This window comes from Pelmatolapia mariae, unplaced genomic scaffold (assembly GCF_036321145.2).
Source record: "Pelmatolapia mariae isolate MD_Pm_ZW unplaced genomic scaffold, Pm_UMD_F_2 NODE_ptg000472l+_length_53464_cov_1, whole genome shotgun sequence".
NCBI classification, from domain to species: Eukaryota; Metazoa; Chordata; class Actinopteri; order Cichliformes; family Cichlidae; genus Pelmatolapia; species Pelmatolapia mariae.
Genome location: NW_027052157.1, coordinates 456 through 23,666, shown reverse-complemented (window position 1 = coordinate 23,666; position 23,211 = coordinate 456). Strand labels below are relative to the sequence as shown.

The window sequence follows — 23,211 nt, the reverse complement described above, 5'->3', positions numbered from 1 at the left end:
CGTGGTTCACTTTTACATCACAAAGTGTTAGAAATATAAGTCGTTCATAACAACCTGAAAGGTTGGGAGTTGAAAATGCAAACCAATGGAAGCTGAAGTAGAAGACTATAATGTCACAGAGCACACGGTGTCTATTATTGTGTAGACATGTATAAATAAGAGCTTAATAAAGACGCTTCATTTCTTAAGAAATATGCATGTGGAGTGATCTTTATCAAAAGTAGAAGTCACATCTGTGGCTAAACCATTGTACACCACAACTTTAAAAATCTATGGTGTGTGAGGCTGTGCAAATAAAGGGGGCCTTGTCCTTCTTGAACCTGCTGTTGTGTTGCTTTTTGAGTGTTTGAACCCAGTGTGTGACAAACCATCTGTTGGGGGGTTGTGGATTTGACACCTTAGCATTGTGAAAGTGGGGAAACACACTTATGGCTGAGCATAAGATTTCTGCTTACAACGTAGAATCTCAGTTCTAAATGAAATTCAAAATGTTTTTTGTAAGTGTGGCTAATGTATACTTTGACTTCTAAAGCATACACACAAGAACAACAACACAGAGAAAAAGAAGAGGGGTAGTTTACTACGCATCATAAAAACACAATCATTCATCTTCCAACTGTATCTTTCTGTTCTGACTTCAGAGTCCTTGTTTGTTTACTGAGCCGTACTTTGGGAGTCATACTGTTGTGATACTGGGAGAAAAGGGTAAGGTTTGATACACTAAACCATTACACACAAAACTTCAAAAACCTAAAGAGTGTGTGAGACTGCTAGCTGTGTTGTCCAGCAATAAACTTATCTACAATGTGTTAGTAAAGAGTGACTTGTACTGCTGTCCCATTAAGCAATGGTTTTTCACTGCAAACTATAAAAGGAATCTGGGTTTAAATAGAACATAGTAGTGGTGGATTAAGTGTAGGAAACACTAGTATAAGGTGTCTATGGAGCAAATCTCCTTCAACATTCAAAATGACCAAAGTGAGGACTACAGGCATTTCTCTCAGTCAACTGATTGTGTTTAGGGAAAAAGCAGCTAAATACATTGAGATTGCTCCACATTGTTAGTGAGCTGTGGGTTTTGTCAAACTTGGAGTGAACAAAAGCAGAAAAACAGTAAAAGATTCGGACATTGAAATTCTGGTTTATTTCATGAATACAATGAAACATTTTAGTCCACAGAGCAAAGTAGCATACATGATAAATAGATACACATAACACAGACAGTGAGAAGTAAAACTCATTGTCATACCAGATGTTATATTCTGTAAACTTAAAATAAACCCCTGAAATTAGAGTTTAGTGTTTTAAGTCTTCTATTAAAAAACACGAGTCAACACTTTAACGACGCTTAAATTCACAGTCGTTATGATGATAAAACATGTTCTCTCATTAACAAATGTCTGCACTGTCACTTGTCATGAAAATCTCCAGAGCCAGGGTTCAAGCTTCCTCTTCAATCACCACTGATCATTATTAGAGCCCACAAAAGATTTTTCACATTATCCCATAAACAACATGCGTTTATAGAAATCATTGTGACAGAAAGATTTAGATTCTTGTTTCACAATGTGCATGAACTTAAAATCTTTAGAGTTTCATACTTATAAAGTATAGAAAAGATTATATTTGTTCCAATGTATGAAATACACTTCTTGTAAAACAAAAAAAAAAAAAGTTGATTCGAAATGCATTAAAAAAAAAGCTCCTGGCATCACCTTTCTCCTGTACACACACACACACACACATAGCATTACACTCACTCACTCACACACACATGCACAGAGAGAGAGAGATCATTAATACAAAAGATTGCAGCAGCTTTTGGATTTTCACTCTTTAATATGAACATAAAATTCAATGTTTTGCCTTTGCTTCAATGAAGATGTGTCTTTAAATCTACGATACCTTTCTTGTTCAGAAAGTTTGCTGACATAGTAAAGAAGTGGTTAGGGAACTCAGTAAGTATGAACAACAATAGCTTAGGGACACTTTCTCAAATAAAGAGGATTTCATCATCTGCAGTTCGTGAAAAAAAAGTGCCACATTAAAAAAAAACAAATCAGCAGATCCACAAATTATGGATACAGACTTATCAGCATACAGTTTAAAGGCATGCATTAGAGTGCATTGGTGCACACTTGGGCATCTTTTATTTAACATGGTTATACCACTGTGAATTTTGCTATATAAATATGCTCAAGAGTCTAGAGTGTGACATCCAGCTAAAAATCGAAAATATATATTTTTAAATCAGTAACTTTGCAAATTTAGAGGAAATGTTTTTGGTCAACAAATGAGTCGCCTTTTAAAAAGGGTTTGAATAATTAGAGCTGACAGAGAGACATACATACATACCGTGTGAAAGGATGTCTTGGAGCAGAGAAGCACGCTGTATTGTTGCTTTTCTCTTATGCATAAGCAACGCCAGCCTGTCAGAAACGCTCTGTGCGGGCAAAGCCGGTTCCAACGCACGTCGAGGCATCAACTGGCCTTTCTGCCGGCTGGCTGGACCCTCAGCTTTCATGCTGGGATCTGCAGCACAACTTCGCACTGGCCACTGGGGCAAAATGGATTTAAAACTTTGAAGTACTAGTTTGGTTCTTCACTGCTCGCAGAGAATTAACAATTAAAGAAAGTGATCCAACATGAAACTCAATTCAAACAGCACACTCGGTATTGTCCACAACCACGCTCAGTTTCACAAATAAACAAAATGCTTGCACCAACCATAGACACAGGAGGGACTGAAAACTTCCCAGAAACTGACATTGTAATAAATTAATCACGCTAAAGTCGCCTCTACGCTTTTTTGGAAAGAGCCTTTATACAGAGCATATGCCAAGCAGACTTAGTGCAAGATAAATAATATGTAGCCTTAAAATTTAACATCTAGAGTTAAAGAGACGCACAGGTCAGTACCTTCGCTATTGTCTCTAAACATTAAGATCCATTAAAAATCAGTTTTATCAACAGAGGACCCATGAAACGAGCAAAGCTGACAATTCTGAAGAGCACGGTGCATGCTCTCATTTCACAAGTGGACCTACATTTTCCAGAAAGACCACACAGTTAAAACCTGTAAAATACTGAATTAAGAGTTTTGCACTATGTTTCACCAAGTTAAAAACAAATCCAGCAAAGCTGCTTCTACCAAAAGCATTTATCTTTCAGATCAGTGTCTAAAAAGCACCATTAAAAAAATGTGATCCTGCATTTACAAAAGTAACTCATTCACAGTGAAAACCAAAACGCACACAGCGTTTGATAAACAACATTAAAATAATGTATTGCACATCTATGTTTTAAAAATGGCATCAAAATTCAATGCGTATTTTCTCTAAAAATTTACGGTCGAATACACAAACTAACGTGCGGGTGTCAGGCTCAAGGATAGAGTTTGCTGGCTTTTATAAACCTTTATGCCTCTTCCCCCACCCCAAAGCACAGACCTCAAATTCACCTTAACTACCCCCCTCCCCAAAGTGCAGTTGTTAAAAACACACAAAATCTACCATTTCGGTTAGAGTGTGTAAAAACACTATTGCAAAAGTAACTCCTGTTTGTATATATTCACACTGAAAACTAAAACGCATCGGCTGATAAACACTAATTAAATAATGCGTTGCACATCTGTGTTTTAAAGAATGTCTGGGAAAGCCTTCGCGTATTGTTTTAATTATTTTAAATTTTAACTGAAAATTAATGCGAACTAACGGCACTGTTCTTAGGTGAAAGTTTTTTGGGGTGGGATGCAATTATTTAATGAAAGGGATAAAAGTTTGGTCTCTCTCCACCTCCTTATTCACCATTTTTTGAGATAAACGGCATCTTAAAGTCTAAAACAGCCAGCAATGAGTTGTTAGAAACAATGCAACAAGGTTGGGGAGTCGCTAACTAACCGTAGAAAATCTGCTTATAAAGCACACTGCTGTTTCAGTTCGATTATCTGACAACAAAAGTCTTTCTATAGAATAAAAAGACAAAGAAATTCCTGTTTGTATAAATTTACCATGAAAAACAAAATGCCTACAGAGGCTGATGAACCTTAATTAAAAAACACCCTGCTAGGAGGAAACAGAGCATGCGCAGTGGGACCGCACGGCCACAGGAAGTGCCCCATTTCGGAAGAGTGAAAGCGCGTACATGAGAGTGCATGCGCGCGTGCTCGTACGTGCACAAGATGTCAGTTTTTAAGCTCGGCAAAGGGGGTGTGGGGGGCAATGCCCCCAGGCAAAAACCCCCCTCCCCTGACCCCCTGACCCCTCACCCCCCACCCCACACCCCTCCCCCCCCCCCAAAAGGTGTCATATATATTCTTCTACTGTGTGTGGTTTATTGTCGTCTCACAAATTGTAGCTGAAGGCCTGATTTTCTTTAAAATACTTTTAAAAAGTTAATATTCAAGGATGTTTTATAGAGAAAGAGAAACTCAAAAAAGCAAAGTGCTTTCACAAAGACTTGAAAATAGTCAAAGATGGAGGCACACACCAGGATTTTGGTGGCTCTCAGTCTACTGAGAATGGTATCCTAACTGTCCCATTTTTGTAGGTTTGTAGTCTTTCACCTCCTTTGGCAGATGTTTTCTTCTGTTTGCATAACCAACAGGTCCCTTTGACCTGTGCGACTCCCACATCTCCTCCCTATTAGCCATGAGTCACTGCCAATAGGGCGCAGATGGATGCAGATACCAGAACTGAGGTTTTAGATTTTCTTCAAAGCATATTTGTACATCTTTACATTTTCTTCAATACAATTGTTATTCATTTATTATAATGTAATCATTTTTGTTCACATCCCATTTTAAATGATCTTGAGTTGTGTTCTGTGTAGTTTATACATGTGGTTTTATAACTACAGCATATTTATGGCAGGTTTGAAAAAAACTTGTGCATTAAAAACAACATAATAGGAAACCACCAGGAATCTCAAATATTTACTAGTAATGGTTATTGGAAGTATGACTAATGTTCTCTGAGTTCCTTCCATTTTTATAATGTTGCTGACTAACATAGAAGCTAACCATGATGAGCAATCTCATTGCTGACCTCTTCTTTTCTCTCTTTGTGACCAGCTGTGCAGCCTGTTCCTTCACTCATAGTTTGGGTTTGACCTGCTGTCATAAGGTCATCACCCAGGAAATAAAGACAATCAGACGTTACTTTGAACAAAAAACACATTATGAGTGCAGGCAGCACGATTTCCTGTGAGCAAGCTGCAATTTAAAGGGAAGTCAAAGATTTTCCATGTGTAACGGCGACTCCCTCTCTTTGTGGCCTTTGCAGTGGAATTGTGTCTTCACAGATGATTTATTACCACATCATCTGACACCATAGAGGTGGTGAATGACTCTTAGCTGTTATTTGATAACAACAAGGGGGGAAACTTAATATCTCAGGATAAGATAAATACCATGTCCTAATATTTTAGTATTTATATGATAAAATGTATTGTGTCTCTGCTTTTAGGATAACAAACAGGTATGATTCAGTGATTTTGAATCACTGAGAGACAAAATATAAAAATGTGATTACTGCAATTACCTCCATCATCTTTTCCTTTAGCTGCCTCAAATCTCTCGTCTCCTGCTTGAACGGACTCAAACTCCATCATCTTGACCTAGGGCCACTCTAACCACTGTGCTCATGCAGCTGCAGACTGCCACCAACTGTAGTCCAGTACAGTGGATGTGAGGCAGTACACTCTAGGATTATTTCCATATATATATGGAATATAAATACTGAATAAAACAGAGTAACCTGGAACGTGGGAGGGAACACAGACGTAGCAATGCTGAACACGAGGAGACTGAGGACTTAAATACACACATGAGGTGATCAGGAGAAGTGCAGACACATGAGGACACAGCTGACTCCAATGAAACATAATGACAACACAGGGGAGAGTAACACTCGACACACTAACATGAGACACGGACCTTCAAAGTAAAACAGGAAATATGACAGGCACAGACTAGACACTAAAGTAAACCTAAGAACAAAACTCTTAACCAGAATAACAATGAAACTTAGGAGTATAATATTCTAAACAGGACAACGAAAGAATCAGAAAAAACACCAAAATACAAGAAACTGAAAATGCCTTATCAAAATGACCAGAACTGTGACACCACGATATGGTTACTGGTTAACGACTTCACCCATCGAAACACCGCGATGGCTGTAATGATGACACTTGATAATGAAAGTCAAAACCGGTGGATGACATCATGGTCATGGCTTCCTCTATCTTCCTCTCTTTATGACCCTTCCACCTGCTTTTTAAACATACATTTTCCCCTGAGTTCAAATGATTTATTAATAAAGTTTGGAAATGGATCATCATGTATTTTGTATGTGATCAGTGGAGTATTAAAGATTACTAAAAAACAGTAATCTTAAGCATCTAATACAGGTGGTTTTTGTGGTGACCACTCGTTAAAAACAATAGTCATAGAGGAAAGTACTTTCAGATTTGACCACAGAACTGGGTCACCCATTAATTGCAGACAGCTGTTGAAAGGAAACCCCCATAAAGTTTGTAGAATTAAAGAAATTAGTTTACTGCTGAACTGTATATAACCACCATCCTTATCATTACATTAATTATCATTTCATCAAAGCATTTATTGAAGCTGTCGGCATGATGTTATAATTTGTATTACAGGGGTTATCATAATCAAATATTAACATGTTTATGACAGGTGCAGTTATAACCACTTTAAATCGTTGAGGTAAATCTATCATCTTAAAAGCTTATAGTTACAGGTGACTCAAGGAGGACAAGTCCATGGAGACCTCAAAGGCCTGAGATCATCACCATATTTTGATGGATGCCAGAAAAGGGGAACTTCGGTGTCTGCAGTTAATTCTTAAAATACATGAATGCTCTGTACATGCAAATTATGTGACTGTAAACGCAAGAGGGGGCGTTACAATACCCTGATGTTATAAAAGCAATCTAGAGTGTATTTTGGGTAGAGATGTACAACTGATGTTTTGCAGTTTGCAACCTCTCCACGCTGCGTGCATTCATTAAAATCAATTGTTTGACCGACCTCTTCTGGACCATCATTGTTTTACTCTCGTCCTCAATTTCGAACCCGTAACAAGTTACATGTAGGAAGTGCAAACCACTAATAAAATCAACACCCGCAGGTTAACATGAACGAAACTGATCACGTCACAGAGAGTCCCTGTGCTCTTGGTCTGTGGAAGGGCTTTCCACAGACCAAGGGAATCTCTCTCTCTCTCTCTCAGGTGAATTAAAATGCTTGAACATATCACATGGTTAAGTGTCAATATTTACACGAGGGATTTAAAATATGAATGAAAAATGAATGTGTTGTGCTGGAAAAACAGCTGATTGAATTTATTGCATAGATAATAATTTTCATAATTAATGTGCAGGCTGGACTCAAACACAGGGCTCAGGAAGGCCAGTTTAAGTTATTTTACTTACAGTGAACTAATCATCTTGAGTTTATCAGTTAGTGAAGATCTGAGCTCAAACGCTAACAGGAGCGGGTCAGATAGCTCCTCCACAGATTCTATTTCAGATTACTGCCTCTCAGGGAAAACAAAACAGGACTTCTGCACAGAGGATAAAACAAGGAAGCTACAGGCAACGTTTCATAGATGTGAGGTGACAACTTAAAAATCATGTGTGTTTAAAAATATTACTAAACATTTAAATACATCATCCAGCAGCTGGGACTTATTTGACCAGAGGTGGAAAGAGTACTCAAAATTTGTACTCAAGTACAAGTACTGTTACACTGGTTTAAATTGTACTCAATTACAAGTAAAAGTACTGGTGTAAAAAAAAATACTTGAGTAAAAGTACAAAGTACTCTTCTCAAAAACTACTCAGAGTATTAATTACTTTTTAACAGACTGATGTTTTATTCTGTCGTCAATACCAGGCATTCAACTCGATTCACCAGTATAAATATTTATGTTCAAAGCACATTTTTCAGATGAACAAGGTATAGAAAGGTAACTTGTTTTGTAAATAAATGTAGATATAAAAGAAGGAATTTTGTTTGTTAAAACAATGACAAAAATGTTTCTGAACATGCGTAGAACCGTTAAACTTTTCCCCATACACTGAACAACAGGCAGGTAAGTGTCTTAAACTCTTAGCATTTCTGTCACACTTTACTTTCTGAACCTTTTGTTCAGTTTCAGCAAGAGCTGGTTTTCTAAATTAACAGAGGCTATCCGACTTCGTTTGGCTGTGAAGAGTAAACCAGCACAGCTAAAAAGTCGTTCACACGCAGCAGAAGCAGGTAGAGTTGTGTTCAGTTTAAGAGAGAGGTTTTTGATGGCTGAGAAGGAGTGCAGCAGCTCCATGGTGTCTGTGGCACAAGCAAGATAACCATCAAGCTCAGCTGCACTTTGCAGCCTTCTGGAGATTGGTCTGGAGAAGAATTCATCTTCATCAGATGACTCTCTTTGCTGATCCTCACTCTCATGCTCCGTCGTTTCAAGATGTTGTTTAATGTATGCCAAGGCTGTAATTGCAAGTAGATAACACAATTTTGTTATTTACAGGGATCATACGCCTTTTTCAGGGTCAAAGTCAAGCACTTTTTAAGCACTTTCAAGGTCCCTTTTCAGCTTTTCCAGCACACATATACAAATACACATATAAATGTGTGTACTGTCTCAGTGGCGGATAGTGCCCCACAGGTCTCAGTGTGAGCGTGAAGACATTTACAATGTTTAAGTAGTTTAATGCGTAGGTGCTGACGATAAACACATTTTGAATGAAAGCCAGGGAACTTTGGTAGCACAGAAACAAGCGGCTATTCTTTGTGACCATATGGCTCGGTCCCTCATATTACCATTATTTCACCCAAAGGCACCAAGTTAATACTTAAAAAAGCTGCAGCAATACACACAAATATAAACAGTACTTGGTGACAACTTTGCTTTTAGCCTTTAACCCTCTGGTGTCCAGGGTATAATTGGCCGTTTTTGACAACTTTTGATTTGGCCTCTATATTTCACCTTTAAAAACTTTTTATCTAAATTAGAACAACAATTAAGAGATTTAGAAAAAAAACAACATACAGATATGAGTGCCAACTTGGCTGAAAGCATTAAAGATGTAAGAAAACAACTAAGCAATCTGTCTATGGAGAAAATAGAAAAGAAACTGAGATTCACAAAACAAACATTTTATGAGTCTGGTTCCAAAGCAACCAAAATACTGGCTAAACGATTAAAATCAATACAAATAAGTAATGCAGTTAATAAGATTAGAGATCCAAATACTAAGGAACTACTATATGAACCAACACAGATAAAAAATGCCTTTCAAAAATACTATAAAACATTGTATAATCAACCCGACCAGAAAAATGGACAAGAAATTGAAGAGTACTTGGCTCAGTTAGACCTTCCTTCTATTGGGATAACTCAAAATGAATTTTTAACTAAACCAATCACTAAGGAAGAACTGGATAGGGCAATAAGGAGATTGAAATCTAACAAAAGTCCAGGGAGTGATGGGTATCCCAATGAGTGGTATAAGACTTTTAAAGAGGACTTGGCTCCTATTTTGATAGATTCTTTTAACTGGACACTACAACACGCTAAAACTCCACCCTCTTGGAAAGAGGCCATTATATCAGTCTTACCAAAAGAAGGTAAAAACAAGGAAAACTGTGAGTCTTATCGCCCAATCTCCATCTTAAATGTGGATTATAAATTATTTACATTCCATAATCACAAGACGCTTAGAGCTGTTTCTCCCGGATTTGGTGGATGAAGACCAGACAGGATTCATTAAGGGGCGACAGACACAAGATAATATACGACGCACATTGCATATAATTAACGAAGTTAACAAAGAGAAAATCCCAACAGCTTTAGTGAGCTTAGATGCTGAAAAGGCCTTTGATAGAGTTTCTTGGATGTTTCTTTTTGCTGTTTTGAAAAGAATGGGCTTTAACAGTATCTTCATCGAGTATATACAATCCTTGTACCACAGGCCATTGGCTAGAGTTAAAATAAATGGGGACCTGACAGACAGTTTTGAGCTCTTCAGAGGAACCAGGCAGGGTTGCTGCCTGAGTCCAGCCCTTTTTGCTCTGTATATCGAGCCTTTGGCCCAGTATATACGGCAAAGTGCAGACCTAAAAGGGGTTTCAGTATCTAAAATTGAACAATAGGTCTCTTCGCTGATGATATAATTATATACCTACAGGATCCTGATACGACCTCGATTGATTAAAGCATTAAAATATTTTGGCAAAAATTCAGGGTATAAACTAAATATCTTAAAGACTCAAGTACTTTGTCTGAATTATTTCCCCAAAGATTCAATTCAATATAAATTAAAATGGGACTCAAATAAGATCAAATATTTAGGTGTCTATCTAACTAGTGAAATAAGTACACTATACGAGGCAAATTATGTAAAGATTTAGTAATACAATTCAAAAAGATTTGATTAAATGGGCTCCACTTGTCATGGATCTTAGTTCAAGAATAGAGGCAATAAAAATGAATGTGCTTCCTCGACTACTGTATCTATTCACTTCATTGCCATATACCAGATGCACAATTTGTTAGATGGGATAAATTAGTTAGTAGACTTATTTGGAAAGGGGCAAAGCCAAGAATAAGATTTAAAATACTCCAATTAAGAAAAGAAAAAGGAGGACTTGCCCTCCCGAATTTCAAGGAATATTTCAATGCAGCCCAGCTGAGATATATTGTTTACTGGTGTTCCCCGGATTATATCTCAAAATGGAAGCATATTGAGATAAATTACTGCTCATCATGTCATCCACAAGCAAGATTGGGAGAGGAAACTATACAGTCCATGAACGCAAATTGTATTACTGAATTCACTATTAAACTCTGGTGGATTATAGTGAAGAAATATAGAATTATAGAAGACTGTAAATTGTTGATTTGGCCTGCATTTTCTCGAAAAGTGGACAATGGGACAGTACATTTTTAAGATGAGTCGATAAACGAATTACAGCAATGTGCACATTAATAGACGGGAAAACATTCAAATCCTTCCAGAATCTACAGAGACAATTTGGACTGGATAAATCAGATTTATTTAGGTACTTTCAATTAAGACATTTTTACAATACAGAAATTAGTAAGAAGCTCTTGAGAGAAGGAAGCCAGATAATAGAAATAATAACAGGTGCATATAAAAATCCTCCATCAAGAATTTTATCGAAATTATATAATGGTCTGCAAAATTTGAATAGGAATGAAACATTATATATCAAACAAAAGTGGGAATCTGAATTACAATTGTCAGAGGATGACTGGCGATCCGTATGTCTCACACAGCATAATTCCACCAGCTCTAGACGATGGAGAGAATATGGCTGGAAAAATGTGATTAGGTTCTTTATTACTCCTTATATTAAAAGCAAGCAGCTGAAAACATCCCAACAATGCTGGAGATTATGTGGAGACTGGGACGCCAATCATTCTCATGTGTTTTGGAAGTGTAAACATATCAAACCTTACTGGGAAAGCATTGCAGTAACAATGAAAAGAGTGCTGGGGTACGAAGTGCCGTGTGAGGCACGAGTAATGTATTTTGGAATATGGGGAAATGTAAGAAAGGAGGACCAATACTTGTTCAAAATTATGTTGTTGTCAAGCAAAAAGGTAATAACAAAAAACTGGCTGAAAAGTGACCCTTTAAAATTGGAAGAATGGACTGATGTAATCGAGGAAATATATATAATGGAGAAAATGACCTACACTCTGAGACTGAAATCTGACAAACATCGAAAACAGTGGGCAAAATGGATAACCTACAAGACTCATTCAGTTCCATAAGGCAGGGACCTTTCCTCGTTTTTTGTTTTGTTTTGTTTTATGTTTGTTTGTTTGTTTTTTTCTCTTCCTTTTCATATTTTTGTCTGCGTGAACTATAAATTTGGAAAAGTACAAAATAAAAAGTTAAAAAAACAAACAAACTGTTTATCTTGCCAATCTGTTATTTACTCATTTTGACATAATGTGTCAGCACAATTTATCTAAATTCAGACAAAATTTAAAATACGAGTAGAAAGTGACATTTTTGACTGTAAAAACCACAAGCATGTTTAATGAATCATTTTCACAACTTGAAATGCGAATAGAAACTGTACATTTTTAAAAAATATCCACAAGTTTTGCAAACAACAAAGTTATATGGTATGGTAAATCCTGCAGGTCTGACAGTAGGTGTGTCACTCCTGTTTTCCATGTGGGGACAGCGTTTACACTGCAATCTGCCTTTGGTGGCTTTTTTGCAGGAACTGTGACATTCACTTGTAGAACTGACACACAAAACAAAACAACGACTACACTACACACTAACTACACAAGACAACACACTAACTTGAGACTCCAAACACAGTAAACGTCACAAATCTCTCACGTATCAAAACTCTCTCTCTCTTTCGCTAATTCGCTCTCTCTCGCCGGTCACTCTAAAACTTCCCTCTCTTCCCAAACAACCAAATGCCACATGTTGCCATATCATTTTTTGATTGGTCGACATGGTACATTTTTCCACCAGTAGGGAAGGAGTGTTTTTTCCTTTTCTTTTTTCACTCACAAGCAAAGCGTGTTTGCTAGCGCTCTCACTAGAAAACACCGTTTTTACCGTTTCTTCCAGGAGTAAACGCCACTATTGTATTCCGAAAAAAACCCAAACAACACAAATTAAAAACTGGTATTTAGGTTGAAGTCCGCACGTTCGACCCAAATTGAAATGGAGACTCAGGGTCCGTCGACCCCAGAGGGTTAATCAGAAAGCCTTAAGTTGGCTAGTTATGTATCAGGCTAATGTTTAAAGCTTTCACTTGAGCAAATTAACTCATATTACTGCTAAGTAATGTTAGCTAAGTTCACAGCATATTCCATAATAGCGCTGCCATACTGCATCACACTCAGTGCATTTCAATCATTTCTCCAGCGAGTTTGATAGCTAGCAAAATAATAATCATAGTTTTAAAAAATAGCATGTGTAACGTACACGTACTGGAAAATTATTTACTAGCACTCACCTATCATGCGACTAGAGAGCGCAAACTCCGCCATTGTTGTTTTCCATCAAACACTCATTAAAACAGCAACCTACAGGTATGTTAGCACACTCCTCACCGACTGGCAGAGGGAGGGGCGGAGTCACAAGTTGAAATAGACACATGGCAGCCCAGGCGGGGAAATTTTGCTTTTACATTTTGCGACTCATTTTATTTCTCTATCTGATAAGAAAACTATTCAGTCAGATAGTTATTTGTGGTGAATGAAATACAGTTACACTTTCAAGCACTTTTAAGCACCACATCTAAAATTCAAGCACTTTTCAAACCTTGAAAAGACAACATTAAAATTCAAGCATTTTCAAGGATTTCAAGCACCCGTACGGACCCTGTATTTAAATTTCAGTGATTATTCCTGAACACAAATTTAAAATCGGCAAATTCTCCAAAAGGATTGTTTAGTATTCAGGACAGACCATCAATAACTTACAACGTATTAGGGGAAATACTCACTTAAGCATGTGTTCAAATGTAAAAATACACAAAAATGGGATCACATGAATCCTTACCAGCCTCTATTACATCTGCTCTGTCAGTCCAGGAAGTCTTGAACTTGGGTAAGAGGACTGCAGCTGCAGCCAACTCTGGATCCTCTATCATCGGTCCAAAACGCTTTTGAAGGCCATCTTGCAGGACTCTGATGAGTGGCACACATGTCTTGCTTGATGTCTCCAGCCTGCTAAGTTTGGACAGTAGTTGTTGGATTACTGGCAGGAGCCATCCCATAAAGGAAGTGGACTCAGACTGAAGGATGTTTGAAGTTTTCACCAGTGGCTTCATGGTGGTACAGTACTCCCTAAGGAAGGCAACTTCTGCAGGACTCAACCTGTAAGACACAGCAACAAAACCCACCATGACTATAATAGGGATCTTCTGATTTAATATTAAGAGTCTGCTCACGTTTTTAACCATCCATTAAGGAAAATTCCCAAAATTTGCAACCATATTGGTAGGTTTTACTCACATTTTCACCTTGAACTCCTCACAAATGCTCCTGATGGCATCTTCCCCCTTCTCATCAATGATGTGTATTATCCTTTCAATGGCAAGGTAGGTTGAATTCCACCGTGTTGCATTGGGACGAATGATCTGTAGCTCAGACTTGTTGTTAGAGTGAATTGTTAAATGTTTGTCATTTTTATGCTTACCATCCATTTCTACATTGTTTAACTGTAGGATGAAAAGAATTCCACTGTCCCCCTCCCCAGATTCTCGAGGTTCTGGGTGGGGGGCTGTAGTCTTTTATTACAGGCAACATCCTTGTGAAGGTCTTTTTGATGTAAGCTTCCTGCCCAGCAGGAGGTCACACACACACACACACACACACACACACATATGCATACAGTGCTTTGTCTTTGTAACCAAGGGGGTTTATGAGGGGAGGTACTATTGTTTTGTGTGAACTGTCTCTCAATAAAAGGCAGCGAGAGGAGGCCATCGTCGGGGTCATTCGTGATGAGCTAAGATACCAACGAGGCCTCCCTTGCGCAAGTAATCAATCGAACGCTGTTGCCTTGTTTTTCTTTCATGGGAATAAGTCCTGGATACAGCAGGGTCTGAGTTTAGACACAACACTTGTCCTCTACCACTTCATTAGCCAAATGAGACCAGCCAGTTTTGTTCCAAATGGCCTGGCATTTTGCAAAGGTTGCACGGGAGAGCCTCTTGTAGGTGTCATTCATGCTGTAACTTTTCTGATGAGCTGACCAACAATCAGTAGTGGTAGCAACAAATTTGACTTTATCCAATGCTGCAACCAAAGTCATCTTCATGTGATCAGGAGCTTCACAGATTCTGGCACGGACAGTGGGTCTGGAGATGACTTTGGCTTGAGGTCGTAATGTGGTAACCAATTCTTTGAAAGATGGCTGTTCTACCACTGCAAATGGCTGTAGACCCTCACATATGAAATTGATGACAAGCTTGTCAACAGTTGCTTGTGGAACATGTTTGTTTGCAGCTCTCAACATCAGGTCTGGTAACTTGGCTTGTGTATTTGCTGAGAGCTTGTTTGGTGTGGCTGTGGTCTTTCGCTGACGAGATGTTGATGCCACAGTGATATTGTACTGCTCAATCTTCGATGGATGTTTCCTCTGTAGAGATAAATATTATCATACGTCAGGTTCATACATTACTTCATAACATCACTGTGATTAACACTAAAGGAAAATACATTTTTAAAACATCATTCAACTAGACTTGAGCTAATTTTTGATTGTTTAGCATAGTATAAAAGAGTGGTGAATTTGGTCAAATTTTGCAGATATATTGCTGTATTTATTCACAAGTGTAAACCAATTTTGAACGATCATTGCAAAAAACATGTATTTCTGTATACATTCTAAGTTCTGTAATCTGTATACTATCTGTAAAAAGAGTATCGACCAATGTATCAGTATCTAAATATTTAACTCCTTTTTATCAGTATCACCCTAAAGTTTTCAGTATCAGTCAGGTCCTAAAAATACTAAGAGAGCAAAATATGTGTATATAGCAAATCTAATTTAAGAAAAGGGATCACATACACAAAAATGCTGCCCATACAGCTAACAAATAAAAACAATCCACATTATGTTCTTTAAAAAAATATATCATGTTGGGAAACATATAACCCTACTGATTACAAGCCATGTCACCATGATAGACCTATATCAGGCCAATGATACTGATCAACTGATCCATCAATCGGGCTCTGGTACATGTCAGCTGAGAGCTGGAAGATTAATTTGAGATGCAGCTCAGCACTGTGTGCCAGTTTTTTGTTTTTTTTAACATAGGCCAGCTGATTGTAGGCCTGTGAGTTTTAAATGACTACAAATTTAATTTATTGCAAGGACGGTGGTTGTCCAAATAATAAGCTAAAACATTCCTACGAATTGTAGCTCAGTTATGCATGCACACACACACGCACTTTAGCTAGCTCCGTCTTATTTTAATATCAGGCTAACCAATGGCAGTGACAATATCTTAGCCAAACTAATAACCTTAACACACATGAAAAATAAGAAAGCAATATTGTACACGTAAAACCTTTTACCTCAATGTGTTTTTTTAGATTAGACGCCGAAGTCTTCTAAGCTGAAATGACCGTAGAGGTCAAACAAAGTTTGCACTGCATCTGGACGCTGACTCCTTTTCTTACGGTGGCTGGGAAGTGCAAGTTGCAACAGATTAAAAAACCACAACAAATTAAAAACCCGCAACAAATTTAAAAAACCCGCAACAAATTAAAAAAACCCACAACAAATTACAAAAACCCACAACAAATTAAAAAATCCCACAACAAATTAAAAATCCTTGACGGAAAGGGATTGTCTGAAATACCAGAAGTGACACAACGATTAGCCTAATAGGGCTTTTGGAGCATGATGTTACGAGAGGGGGCGTGGCCAGGATTTTTGGTTGAGGCGCCATGCTTCTGGGCCAAACAAAGCGCTAGCGAAAGAGGAGCGAAAGTACACGGATAACACCAGCTATGGTTCGTACTTGCTGTGCGTTGGTTGTAAAGTTAGATCGCACGACCGGCAAGGGAATAAGGTTGAAAATGGTTTATCTTTTCATTCTTTCCCCACCTGGAAGCAACATGAGGCAGCTCATGTATCGGATGTCATGTGTCACTCTCTGGTTTTCTGTTTCAAATTCGTTTAAGACATCCAGAGTACTCTGATGACATTGACAAGGACATCTCCAGTTTACATGGGAAACTATTTTTTCATGTTTTTGAGATTATTTATTTACATCACTTTTCAGAAAACGTACATACAGGTCTTATTCAAAACTGCATATCTGTTTTTTTAATGCATGTTGAAAGGGCAAAAATATTCCTGAGATACTGTTAACATTATTAATTTTGAAGGCTATTATACAGTGGTATTAATTTAAACTGAACACAAAAGGATTTTGATCAAAGTTAATGTCTCCACTTGTTTAAAAAAAAGAATTCTGTCATTTATTTGCTTTTATTATTTATTTATATGCCCTCCACGGACCATCTCTGCACTGCATGGGTGATTAGTGGCTCCGTGCACACTAAGGGCTGCACACAGGGACAAGGCGTACTAGGTTACGATCAGATCTTCCCTGGGCAGGGAGAGGTGATGAACTGTATGCCACTTTTTCATTGGCATACATTAAGTACAATGTTTTATTGCCTACGGTGGGGCAGGTCACATACTGGGTGAAGGTGGGCAGTGTGGAGTCCAGCGAGACATGATTAAAGTCCCCTGATATTAGAAGAAGAGCTCTCGGAGATTGCGTTTGCAGTCTGCGGACCACAGAGAGTCACAGGCTGCCTCCACGGATGCTAACGGCTAATGTCTCAATGTCTGTGTTGCAGAGTTGTTCTTTCACAGCGATGTGCCCAGGGGTCCCACAACTGTCTTTAACAAACACTGCCAGCCCCCCTCCTTTCCTCTCACCGCTGTCTCTCGTCTTGTCCGCCCGCAGCAGCTGGAAGCCGGGCAGCCTACTCACAGAGGGAGTACCGGGCAGTGTCGGGGTACTGCCACTGTGACCGGGTTAGCGTCATTAGCTCCTCGATCATATCAGGGAGCGATCTCACATTTACAGTGATTACAGGAAGGAGAGATGGTGTATAAGGTGTCCTTCTCGGGAGACATCACCCCTGTCTCTTCCCTCACTGGGGACGTAGGGTCTGTCTGCCGGTAGCGCAGCTGCAGGGCGCAGCGCTAACAGCTGATCCCTAACGTAAACAAAAGAGCCATGCGCCAAGTGTCCAAATATGGGTGAAAAAAGTGGAGACAAAAGAAGAGAAAAGTCAACATAACTAGCACGAAGTGGTAACACATGATGGCAGAATCTGATTGCTAAGACATAAGTTAAAGGTTAAGAGAAGTAAAGAGGAAAATAAGAAAGCTCAGAAATGAGCAGAGCTAGCTCTGCTCATTACCTGTTAGCTGCCATAACAGGTACCACAGTTAAGGTTTCAGAAAAAGTATTCTGTCGTTTGTTTGCTTGATCATGCCTTAAACACATCAAAATGCATAGTGGGATTATAATACAAGTCAATACTGTGACAAGCACTGGTACTAAATAGGCAATCGCTTAGCAGCAAGGTGAATCGGTGATGCATTAGTGTGGTCTGCACTTCCTCTTCTTTGATTGGGTGAAATGAGTTGAAAGTAATTGGATAAGGGGACCATGGGGAGTGCCCTGCATAATTTCAATAAAACGCCGTTTTAAACGCCGTTACAGCTGGCACAGAACGCTGTAAAAAACGCAGTTTTTATGCTTCTTTGAACCGCGTTTTCTGCCGAATGGCGGAAAAAACGGCGTTTCCGTCTGTCTTTGAACGCCGCTTTTTACGTCACTTGGATGGTGCGTTCAGGGCGCCATGTGAGACTCGGAAAAAATGGCGTTTGTCGAAACAGAACGCCGTTTTTTTCGCCGTTTTGAATGATTAAACGGTGTTTTTTACGCCATTTCTTAACCAAACGGGTTAGAAAAGTGGCGATTTTTGGCACTAATGGCTTGCCATACTAATGGCTTGCCATACTAATGGCTTGCCATACTAATGGCTTGCCATACTAATGGCTTGCCATACTAATGGCTTGCCATACTAATGGCTTGCCATACTAATGGCTTGCCATAAGTCATAAGCCATGTTAGCACGTTACCTTCAACAGGTGGTCAGACTGCGAAAACAGGCACTCAGTCAGATTTTGGGCTCTCTGTTTCGCTGCAGGGTCCCTTCATTCTTCACATATCTGTGTCGAGCCGAGTGTAAATCCTGAGGCTGAACGGCCTTTGTGCAAGCACGCACGCTTCTTAGCAGGGCGAAGCTATGAGCTAGAAAAATCCAGGCAGACAGCCTGTATCTGTCCAACCAATCAGAGAGCTCCTTACATCCCACGGTGTGGCTAATTTGAATAGCCGCAAGGAAGTTGTTAATCGAAGAGCTAATCCAACAACTAATCCAGAAATTAATCCCTGAGCGAACAGGAAAGGGAAATGGATTTTGAAATGCAGTTTATTAAAGTGCAAATGGAAAAAGGATTTTGAAATGCAGTTTAATAAATTGGAATTCAAAAATAAATTTACAAATGCAGAATTTATTCTGCAATTCATTATTTAAGCACAGAATTTTTTATTTCGATGCGTGTGGCTCTTGTGGTCCTCCATACTCATATGCATCAGAGGGAATTCCACCACACGTCACTAGCCCCCACAGCAAGCGGCCGTGCATTCACTAAAGCAAAATAAAATAAACCTATAAATCAAGCAACATAAAACACAAAACAACTCAGTAAATGATATACAGAGAAACAGCAACAAACACACACACACTTCTAAGGACCTCGACATCTCTCTCACATTGCGTTTTTTAAACATGTTTCCATTTGTCACTCCAGTCTTTACTCTGAAATACAGGAAGAGAAATCATGGCTGAAACAATTTCTCATGAAACCAGGGGTGTGGTCCAACAGTCAGGAACCTTCCTCACCAAAACTAACTGAGAGAAGTGACCCAGAAGTGTCTGTGTAGCAGCCACAATGAATCAAGATCATGAGCTTTATTAACTGATCAAAGTCTATTCTTTCATCTTCTGTATTATTCAGTTTGCATTGGTAATGCCCATTATTGTAATGCTTTTTTAAGATGAGCAAAACGTTATTTTACTTTGGCTTAGCTGGGATAAGTGATGGATGGAGGGAATTTTACTTCAGTCACAGAAATCCTAAACAGGAAGGAGGAGCAGAGTTAGAGTGGATCACTATCCAGCAGGGAAACAAGATTTATTTCAATTTCTTGGCCATGAGTGAGATTTACTAAGTGGGCAAATTAGGGTGATGACACCGTTCCAGAGTGATCTATTAATAGTGCACCAATTTACATTCAGAGATGCATGCAGCCAGTTCATTTCAGCATTAACCAGCTTTCTACCAACAGCAGGACAAAAACAGCAGATTCAATCATGGAGACACAATGTTTTAATTAGTTTAGCAGATTCAGTAAGTGCAGGTCTTCAGTTTACGTTTCTTTGTGAAAACAGCACAGCAAAGGAGGCTCTGTGACGTTTTGGTATAAGTGACATATCTTCTGACCAACCTGCTGGGACTGTGTGAGGTCCTGAGGCTAAGAGTAAGGATTTATCCACAGGAGAGCTGCGTTCTTACAAACCATCCCACTGTGTAAACCTGACATCTGTGGAACAGCTGAGCTGTATGATGTGTACAAGGACACAAAACATTATTTACCATCAGATCCTGAACCCTCCATGTGTTAATCAAGAAACTGCTGCTGTGCTACATCCATAACTAATGAATAAATTAGGAGCTAAAGCTAAAAGGACAGTTTATTTGTACCAGCTTCATGTGAACACATTCAAGAACATCACAGATGAAAGAAACATTAAAAACTTGCACACTACATAAAGCAAGAAAAATAGTTTTTCTTTCAGGTGGTTTCAGAAAAAACAAAAACATCAAACACCTCCAAGACTCTCTTTGAAAGAACTAAAAACCTTTATTTTCATGGTCCAATCATGAGTGAACTCCCCGATGAAGCCTTGTGTGCTAAAACATGTCAGAGTTTTAAAGGTTAAACATGAGTTTCAAAAAAGTTTTGCTGGAGAACAATGAACTATTTGACTGAGTTTCAATTATTTATAGACGAGCAAAACCAGGACAGAGAAAAAAGGACAAAACTGACTCAGTAAAAGGACAGAAAATAAGATCCCATGTGCATCTGTATTATGTAGAAGTTCAGCCCAGCAACCAGTTCAGTTCAACACAAGTTTAAATGATTCTATCTGAACTCTGTGGAGCCTGATCTCAAGCTTTTTGAGTCTGACTCTGAAACCAGAGGATCTTTCTGTCTCTTCAGATTCACTGTGATCCAGTGATGGGAGTGATTTCAGCCCTGAGTGATCACGCTGATGTTTGCACAGAGCAGACAATGAGGTGAATGTTTTGGCACATTGGTAACAGTGAAACAGTTTATTAGTAACGTGGGATCGTTTGTGTTCAGAGTATGAACTGAGAATCCTGAAGCTCTTGTCACACTGGTCACAGCTGTAGTTTCCTTCCATGTGTGTACGTTCATGCTTGATACGATGACCTGATTGTGAGAAGCTTTTGTCACAGTGTCTGCACTTGTATGGTTTCTCTCCTGTGTGGACTCGTTTGTGTGTTTTAAGCTCACCTGCAGTGGTGAAGGATGACCCACACTGATCACAGAGGTGCTTTTTAACCCCACTGTGAATCAGTTCATGTTTCTTTAAGTTATATGATGTGGTGAAGCTTCTCCCACATTCTTTGCAGTATTTCAGTTTGTCTCCAGTGTGTCTACGTTGATGTGTTTTTAGGGTGGCTTGCTGACTGAAAGTTTTTCCACAGAGGTCACAACGAAACTCTTTCCCACCACCACAGTGATGACAGGGTTGAGAACTGGATCCTTCTGTGTCGCTCTGCTTCTAAACAAAGACACAAAGACAGTGTAAGTCAGTCCTTCAACACTTTTATCCTGAACGTCGCCTGAAATAAAGAGCATCTCTGCAGACGTCCAATTACATTTTACTGTTTCAGTTAACACACTCAGTTTACTGGGCTGCAATAACTATAATACTACCACCATAATACTACAGTAATACTAAAATCATAACTGAAATGAAAATCTGAATAATCACTCAGAGCTGCTTTTCCATGCAGTAGAATTGCTAACATGCTAACACAGTTTAATGAGCAGAGTTGTTTCAAACAGTCAGGCTAAAATGACAAGATAACAATACAAATACATACCTCACAGTAACTGCACTTGTAGAGTCTCTTTCTGGTGTGGATCTGTTGGTGTCGTCTCAGGTAATGTGGAGATTTAAAAGTCTTCTCACACAGGTCACATTTATAAGGTCGTCCCTCAGTGTGGTTAAACATGTGTTGTTGTAACTCTGTGTGAGTTATAAACTGTTTGCCGCACTGTTCACAGCTGTACACATCATGTCTGGTGTGAATGCGTAGGTGTACATTTCGGTTTCCTCTCTGGCTGAAAGTTTTTCCACAGATGTCACAGCTGTATGCCTTAATTCCAGAGTGGGTAACTAGATGTCTCTGTAAGTGGCTACTGCGATTAAAAGCTCTGCCACACTGATCACAGGTGTACGCTTTAACTTCACTGTGGACGAGTTGGTGTGTTTTTAGGTAACCCTTGAAGGAAAAAGACTTTCCACACAAGTCACAGCTGAACGGTCTCTCTCCAGTGTGGATGACCTGATGCTGTTTTAGTGATGCCTTCCCAGTAAACTCCTTCCCACACTCATCACAGCTGTATGCCTTAATTCCAGAGTGGGTAACTAGATGACTCTGTAAGTGGCTACTGCGATTAAAAGCTCTGCCACACTGATCACAGGTGTACGCTTTAACTCCACTGTGGATAAGTTGGTGTTGTTTTAGGTGACCCTTCAAGGAAAAAGACTTTCCACACAAGTCACAGCTGAACGGCCTCTCTCCAGTGCGGATGACCTGATGCTGTTTTAGTTTAGCCTTCATAGCAAAATCCTTCCCACACTCGTCACAGCTGTATGTTTTCTCTCTTTCTTCTGTGAGGTTTGTCGGCCTCCTGAGAGCGCTGACTTCTCGCTCCATGTTGGTCCTGCAGTGACAGAGATACAAACAGAGGCAGTGAGTGAAATGCAGTCGTGGAACAACCTCAACCTTCAAACTCCCTCCATTAACACTAGTTTTAAACCTGAAGGTGGAGTGTGGCACCAAACACCTTAAAGATCTCTTATCCCCACCTGCTGGTAGTTCTAACACATTACATCCAACCTGGTGTTAAAAATAATTCATGACTGTTTAAACACTAAAATCATGCCCATCCCTCCTGATTGTACACACACACACACACACACACTTTTATATTATTTTATAATTTATATCATATTGTTGTTTCCTATTACATATTTCTATAATATTTTATAGATTTATATATAATCTTTTACTGATAATAAATCCTATATTTGGTTATTTGTTTATTCAAAAGGAACCCCATTAGTTTCCACAACAGAGGTTGCTCGTCTTCCTTCAAATACAAGCAATCGTGGGCGATCGTGTCTCAAGAGTTGGGAGTTCGCCTTGTAATCGGAAGGTTGCCGGTTCGAGCCCCGGCTCCGACAG

At 39.0% G+C, this 23,211-nt stretch overlaps 1 protein-coding gene across 2 annotated transcripts; it reads right to left on the bottom strand.

The window, feature by feature from the left end:
- Nucleotides 1-19,179: 19,179 nt before the first annotated feature.
- LOC134623203 (zinc finger protein 43-like) lies at nucleotides 19,180-22,897 on the bottom strand. 2 transcript variants are annotated; one of them, XM_063468395.1, is made up of 2 exons: nucleotides 21,841-22,897; nucleotides 19,180-21,512 (listed from the first exon to the last, which is right to left on the bottom strand). In XM_063468395.1, exons 1-2 carry the CDS (start codon nucleotides 22,678-22,680, stop codon nucleotides 20,823-20,825), a joined length of 1,530 nt encoding a protein of 509 aa, XP_063324465.1. In that variant the 5' UTR covers nucleotides 22,681-22,897; the 3' UTR covers nucleotides 19,180-20,822. The 2 variants fall into 2 exon arrangements, with proteins under 2 accessions (XP_063324465.1, XP_063324464.1); XM_063468394.1 differs by having other exon boundaries at nucleotides 19,180-21,515; nucleotides 21,841-22,894.
- Between the last annotated feature and the right edge of the window lie 314 nt (nucleotides 22,898-23,211).

Bases quoted from the DNA above. Each gene is read 5' to 3' on its own strand.
- LOC134623203 (XM_063468394.1), bottom strand. From the start codon at position 22,680: ATGGAGCGAGAAGTCAGCGCTCTCAGGAGGCCGACAAACCTCACAGAA. The intron at 21,516-21,840 runs GTATGTATTTGT...GTCTTTGTTTAG, and splicing joins ACAAGTGCAGTTACTGTGAG to AAGCAGAGCGACACAGAAGG.